This window comes from Symsagittifera roscoffensis, chromosome 2 (genome assembly GCF_963678635.1).
Source record: "Symsagittifera roscoffensis chromosome 2, txSymRosc1.1, whole genome shotgun sequence".
NCBI lineage: Eukaryota > Metazoa > Xenacoelomorpha > Acoela > Convolutidae > Symsagittifera > Symsagittifera roscoffensis.
Window position 1 is genome coordinate 4,721,831 of NC_087063.1, and position 7,246 is coordinate 4,729,076.

Genomic DNA, 7,246 nt, shown 5'->3' on the forward strand with positions numbered 1-7,246 from the left:
CCACTGTGTCAAAAACTTCAAGACGATTTTTCTCACCACGGAATATTTTTGGAAAATTTTCAGTGTCGTTCGAATCACGTTTTAATTTGATTTATCACGAACCATTACGATGATTATTTGTGGTACCTAATTTAGCGTGAAAAACAAAAAAAAACTAAAACACCCGAAAACAAAGTTCCTTCCCATTTTTATGATCGGAACAATAAATTTTTACTAAATAAACCTCAAAAATAAAATTGAGGACTTTTTTTGTTTTCAGATAATTCATGTTTTATTTGTAACGAGTGATTAGATGGGGCTGCACATTGTGCGTGTGTTGCGCCAGGGAATCTGGGCATCCCTAACTGGCGGGTGGTACTTCGAGCCAGAACAGCACATCCTGTCCAACACTCTCCAGATGTACTTCTGGCTGTTTCTTCTCTTCTTCCCTTTTGCTCTCTACTTGACGACAGAGACGAGTAATGAGCATTTAGTAGTTGAACTAGAAAATCAGGCGCGGTTTTAGGGGGGGAATGAGAAGCAGACGCCCACACCTCCCCATCCCCCCCCCCCCAACTCCCCCTCCGCCCCTTAGGGATTTGTCCCCCAATCAATTAAAGTTTCCCCCCTTTAGTATTATTTTATGACGTTCATTTAAGGCCGACCAACCCTAAAATTTTTCTAAAGGTGCCTTCGGCGCCAATCTATACTAATTCTGTAGGGGAATTCCGTGTATCGAGTAGTGTTTTTGGCAAAATAAATCTATAAGTTGAAACTAAATGCTCATGTTTGACTGCAAAAGATGATGCAAATGTGACAGCAGTTGTTTACACAGCTGTGATTGGATTAGTCTTCATTGCTGTCCTTTTCATTTGTCACTATCTGAACAAACTCTTTGACACGTCCGAGACAGTCGAAGAAAATGAAAACGATGATGAAGATCAAACAGTAAACAATACTGACGACGAAGAAGCGAAAGAGCAAAACGATCAGCCTTCAACATCGAAGAAAGTGAGTATCGACGATCAGGATGAAATCACGAAGTCTGTTGCCGACTTGATGGCTCTCAGTGCTATGGATCGACAACGTCTAAGATTCTACTCGCAGTCACAAGAATCATTTGGCGCTCTGAGTGCACAAGTAGCGTCCGGATCTCAATTAAAAGTAGTAGAAGTAGGCGAGGTAATAGAGCCAGATAATTGTATTAAAGCAATAGGAGATAGCAGTCAAGCGTTGGAAGAGGAGAAAAATGATTTGGAGTCCACATATTGGAAAGACTTGATGTGGCAGCCTCATGATCCGAGAGTTGCCCCTGGAAACCATGGACCTCATCTGAGAGCAAGGAGGCCTCCAGACGTCGGATTAAGAGCGGAGTCTTTTCAGACTCGATCCTCGTTTCACATTCCTGAAGACTACGAACGCTCAGGTGATGCAGGAAAGAAAGTATACAGTGCCAATGATATGAAAGTGCAAAGTACAGGCGACATGAAAGACATCATAAGAGAAGGAAAATCTCTGCTAAGTACGGATTCGGAGAGCTTCGAAGTTGAGAGAAACCGAACAGACACTTCTGAAAGTCTCTTGACGTCAACAAGTCGAAAAGTGGAACCAAAGAAAGACTTCTCGAAGATAATGTCGGAACCGCAACTTACCGATGATCATAAAACTCCGTCAAATCAACCAGTAAAACCGAAGAGAGTTCGACTCAAAATCGACGACAAAGTTCTGTCTGATAATGATGCAGTGATGACAAGCAGACCTGCTGTCTTGGCGTGTCAGCCTCACAGTCGTTCCTCAGATTTGCCGACTTCATCTTTTGAGCTCGACCATCAGCTTATTATTCAAGAAGTGGAAGAGGAAATAGATGCACCGTCTCCGTTGATTCAGGCCAAGAAAATCTCAGACTGCACCGTCGTTTCGGAGTCTGACAGTCTGGGTACTAGTGGAGCACTGGGACTCAAATGCGCGTCATCGTCTAGTTTTAGTTCGGCTGATGATAAATCTCCGAAGGTGTCCTTGAGAGAAACCTATGCGGAAGATCCGGGAATTCAGAAACAGTCATCGGGGTCCCCTGTCGTTTATATACCCGAAACTCTGGTTAACAGCTTGCCTCCAGAGAAAGCAAGGCAGTTTTTGGACGAAAATGACCAGCAAGGACCCTCGACTTCAGACGCCGTGGCAATATCAACTAGACGAAGCTCGCGACCTCGTGCTGTTAACACGAGTAAGTTTCTCAACGTCATGACAGATGGTCGGCTAGATGTGAATTCGGCAGTTATGAACGATCACAACGATACAACTCCTGGATCTGTGCATTATTTTGAGGACGAAGCAGGCAATTGGGTGATGTACCAATTCGCCGAAACTCCTGAGAGCCAGGTGAATGAGTCCGAAAAAGAGCGATCATCAACGGAAGTGTTGTCATCCAACGAGCTTCAAGAAAGTGACTATGATATGCCATCGGCCTCAGCGGGAATACGTTTCAGAGGGCCTTTCGCTCAAAATCCTGAAATACGGGAAGCTTCTTTACCTTCGGTTTACTCTGAGTTTTCGGAACCCGAAGAAAGTGGGTCTCAATTTGTGTCAATGCAAAATTTCGGCGCGACCAGGAGAGGATTCAGAAATATTCTCCGAGTTCAAAGTAATTATTCGGACTCAGATGCAGTCGATTTGGATGCCATTCGAAGACCACTCGCCGAAATGGGTTTAATTGACGCACTGAATACTTCTTCGGCCATTCGCGAGTTTCTAATGGAAAGGGCGCCAAGAGTAAACCATATTACAAGCACTGCCCAAACGAAACCGAAATACAGACTTTTCATCAGCAAAGCCAAGTCGCTTTCAATGGTCGTTAATTTCAACCGGCAACAGTTATCGACACTTTTAGACGTCCGACAACATTGGATTGAAAATTTCATAACAGTTCTTCTTGCAATGATGGTCGCTTTTTTGGGATTCAAGTTGATTTCCAGTGAAATTTATCACGATTTACTGCTGTTCGCATTATGTTTTGTGATTGCTAGTGCGCAGTATTCGTTAGTCAAAAGTGTTCAACCTGACGCTGCTTCGCCAATGCACGGGTACAATCGGGTAATAGTTTTCAGTAGGGCTCTTTACTTTTGTTTGTTCGCTGGTATACTACTGGCTGTTCGCTCTTACCTCCCATGTAACCCAAATTCAGCAGCTAATTTTTCTCTCTATTCAATGCAGTTCAATTCTTGTCTCTCGTTGGAAACCGCTGATTTTCTGCTTACTTGGCTGATTGTCCTTCTGCCTATTATTTTTCTCTTCGGCTTACTGCCCCAATGCACGACTTTTGTTCTATTTTCGCTTGAACAAATTGATGTTCACATCTTGGGGGGAACTGCCAAATCAAGCTTGATAAGTTCAGTTTTCAGTTTTATTTCGAGTTCTGTGACAGTTACGTTGCTCTCGTTCCTAGCAATGTGGGCAATTGATCACGTGAAAAAGGACAACCCTTTTTTGTTCTCATTTTACTGTTCTATGTTACCGCCTGTCAGTTACTTTTTGTCCCGAATTCCAAGCGACCCGACTTTTTTCGCCGACTTGTTTCGGCAAAGGTCCAAAGGGGCGCCCGAAAGCGAATCCCAAGAATTGCCAAGAACCCTGAAACGAATATTTGCACAAAGACTGCAGAACTCAGTTTTCATTTGCCCAGTTTTGTTCATATTTTTCTTTGCGCTTCATATTTCGAAAATCTTCTGCGAGCCAATAATGAATGCTGATGTTTTGAATATATTAATGTTTATTGCAGGCGCGATTGGTTACTTGACTAGCTATTTTCTTCCCCAATTAAGAAAAAGACTGCCGTGGTTATACTTTGACAAACCATTCTTACCACTGAAAGCAGAACTGAACAGAAATTCAGATTTTTCTCTCCAACAAGCCAAAGTCATGATTCACGAATACGTTCAAATTTGGGTCCAAATTTTGGAAAAATATCTTCTTAATACTAGTGTCATAATTGCTATTACAACTAAAGGTTTGCCGCAGTTAACAGAAAGTTACGGATTGGTGTTCGGAAGTTTTCTTGGAACTGTTTTCGCTTTGAAGTTGATGAGATTCAATTATTGCGCGTTAAGCCGAATGTATCAAGTAATTCTTCTTGGGGCCATACTTTTCGGCCATGATTTGAAAAAGTACAGCGAGGTTCCATTAATGGACTTTTTCGTGGTCACGCTAATAATTCCCAAAGGAATTGAAGTTTTTAAGAAGTTGCAATTTGTGTTCACTTACGTAGCACCTTGGCAAATACCGTGGGGGTCTACTTTTCACGCTTTCGCACAGCCAGTTAGTATCCCACACTCTGGTCTTCTGTTCACGCAAGCATTTATTTCTTCACTCCTAAGCGCACCTTTAAGTCCTTTTATGGGCAGCGCCATGTTCATTATGTCTTATCCCCGTCCGATCAAATTCTGGGAAAAGGATTACAAAACGAAACGCCAGGATGTGACTAATAGGAGACTGGCATTGCATTTGGATCCCTCGCCGGTGGGCGATGAAGATGATAGTTTGAACTCAATCTACTACGAGCACTTGGCGAGATCTTTGCAAATTTATCTAGCAGGTAATTTCTTATGTAGTTGAACGTTTTTCTTGAATAGCTGTTGGTTTCCTTAGTGCTTAGTATTGAATATGATCGAATAAACATCACCTATGGGTTTTGTGGATCACACTTATGTAAAAAGGTATCTTTTTTTTTTTTAGGTGACATCGCGTTCGGACGTTGGGGAAATGTAGAGCAGGGGAACTTCTACCTAATGGCTTCTGAGAGCTTAAACTGTTTGGTGCATATAGTCGAAGTTGGCAATGGGTTTGTGACATTCCAAGTTCGAGGCCTCGAGTTTCGAGGCACTTACTGTCACCAACGGGAGGTCGATGCCATTAATGAAGAACCCAGTCGCGATCAAGGTTTCTGTTGCTGCACCGTCAAAAAAGTACCAGGATTGCTATCTCTAAACGAAGCTTTCAGTCAAAGATGGCTAGCCTGGGAAGTTCTCACAAACTCGTACATCATTGATGGCTATGATATTACGCAACTCAACTCAGCTCAACATAACTTTGCAAGTTACGAGCAGAAATCAACGCATTCGAAGTTATACGTGCAGAGTGTTATTTTCTTGTTGGTTAGATGTAAAAAACTGGATACTTGGCTCAAAGATGACTCAATAATAGCGGCATTGCATGAAAATGGGTACAGTAGCGCTGAAAGTCTGCCAGTTTTGGATCCGGCTTTCGACTCGAAACATCATCACGACTATGATCCACAATCTAGCGGAATAACAAGAGAGAAGTTTTGTAGTATTTATCTACCTTGGATTAAACACTGCGCATCTCAACAGAAAAATATAATTGATATCATAATTGAAGAGAGTGACTTGGTATCTCTATGCTTTGCTTTGGCCATATATGCTCGAAGGGCGCTTCTTGATGCGTGTAACCATCATTATGAGTTTTACCTTTTCGGAATCCATGCTCTCTTTAAAGGCGCATTTTCGCCGAGTTCTGCTAAAGATCAGTGGCTTTTTACGGATCTAGACTTAGTTGATTTAGTTGTAAAACCTGCGATCAGAATGTCAATACGTCTTCATTTGGATAATTTTATATCGCCTGATTTTCTGTCGCCGCTTGAAAGATTGTATGCGATAATTGACGAGTATGAAAAAATAGCTGTTTTCGCGCACGAAAGTGACCCGAAATGGCGGGAAGCAGTTTTGAACAACACGGAAAAGCTATTGACGCTCCGTCATGTTGTAAACGAAAGTTGTGAATCCTACAGAATTATTACCTTGCATAAAAAGTTTCTGAGTTTCAAAATTGTGAAGCTAAATCAGGAATGTGTACGCGGTTTATGGGCGGGTCAACAACAGGAGCTGATATTCTTACGTAATAGCAACTCGGAACGAGGAAGTATTCAAAACGCCAGACAGGCATTACGTAATATCATCAACTCCTCGTGTGATCAACCGATTGGCTATCCGATTTATGTTTCGCCCCTGATAACTTCATTTATTGATTCGAACAAATCGGTGCCTAGATTTATAGGGCGATCTTTGCAATTTCCAGCGTTTAAAGACATCTTCTTATCTGGCTGGAGATCTCTCGTGGAAAGATGTTTAGACGGATGCACTTCAGGAAGATACAGCGGAGCCCAAAATACCCAACAAGATACCCAAGGTCAAAATACAAGCACACCATTCGATCCACAGACGTTCATTGCTATGACAAAACAAGCGCATCATAGCCGTTCAGACTCTTTGGGCTTCAAAGATACGTCACTAAGTAATGTAAATGTGTCGGTTCCTCAAACGCAAGTCGCTGCTTCAATGGACCGCCCGGTTTTTGTATCAGCAACGTCGTTAACAAACGAAGAAACAACCCTATAGCATACTTGTACTAGTTTTTCTATCTGTGACTTAATTTTCTGTTAGATGTAATACTTAGACGAAAATATATATTTATGAACATGTTTTGAGCGTCACAAACGTCTGAACCGATTGATATCTTTGTTTTCATCACAGAAACTAATCCATGAATTTATCAGAGGGGCGAGATAGTTCTTCCGTTCCCCTGAAAAGGATCTTGATGTTTAAGAGTCACTGAATGTAGTGAAGACTCGTATATTGTTTGTAATGATTTTTTTGAAGAGTCAGTGAACGTTTTAGCGAAGATTTTATGTATGTCGTGATAATTTTTTTGGCAAAGTCTTAAAATTCGTTCAGGCTCAAATATGATTTTTTTGTGGTATGACTACTGATTTATTTTAAAGTTCAGCTCATTTCATTTGTTCTAAGGAAGGCAACTTCCACAATTGAGCAACAAAAGTGTAAAAATTTTAGAGTTCTTCAAAGGGGCGTTTTTTGAAAATTTTGGGCGAGTGATGTAAAATTTCTGGTGAGGGCCCTTCAGAACGCTCCCCCAAAGTTTTGAGGAACATATATTCTAGGTGGGTTTGTGTCTATTCAGAAGAATATGCAACAGTGTAGATCACCATTTTAAAACACCTTTTCAGTTTCGTATAGGCGCTGTTTCTGCTTGTTTCTAGTGAATTTTTGCTGGTTCGGTTATTTTTACCCGTGCGATAATCAAGGGTGTTGCAACCAGGTATTGGACTTTTTTCGGTATATTTTTTTGTTCACAAAATGATACATTTCGAAGCAAGTTCAAAATGATAAATTTACTAATTTTCATCTTACCTGTTTTGCATATATAGGGCTAGAGCCTGCTTTGTAGATGGTAGATGCAA

General features: G+C 41.4%; 1 protein-coding gene across 1 annotated transcript; it reads left to right on the forward strand.

The window, feature by feature from the left end:
- The first annotated feature begins 263 nt into the window (after positions 1 to 263).
- Positions 264 to 6,463, forward strand: LOC134839077 (pecanex-like protein 1). Its single transcript, XM_063854494.1, has 3 exons — positions 264 to 458; positions 782 to 4,567; positions 4,708 to 6,463. Exons 1-3 carry the CDS (start codon positions 293 to 295, stop codon positions 6,384 to 6,386), a joined length of 5,631 nt encoding a protein of 1,876 aa, XP_063710564.1. The 5' UTR covers positions 264 to 292; the 3' UTR covers positions 6,387 to 6,463.
- The last annotated feature ends 783 nt before the right edge of the window (positions 6,464 to 7,246 follow it).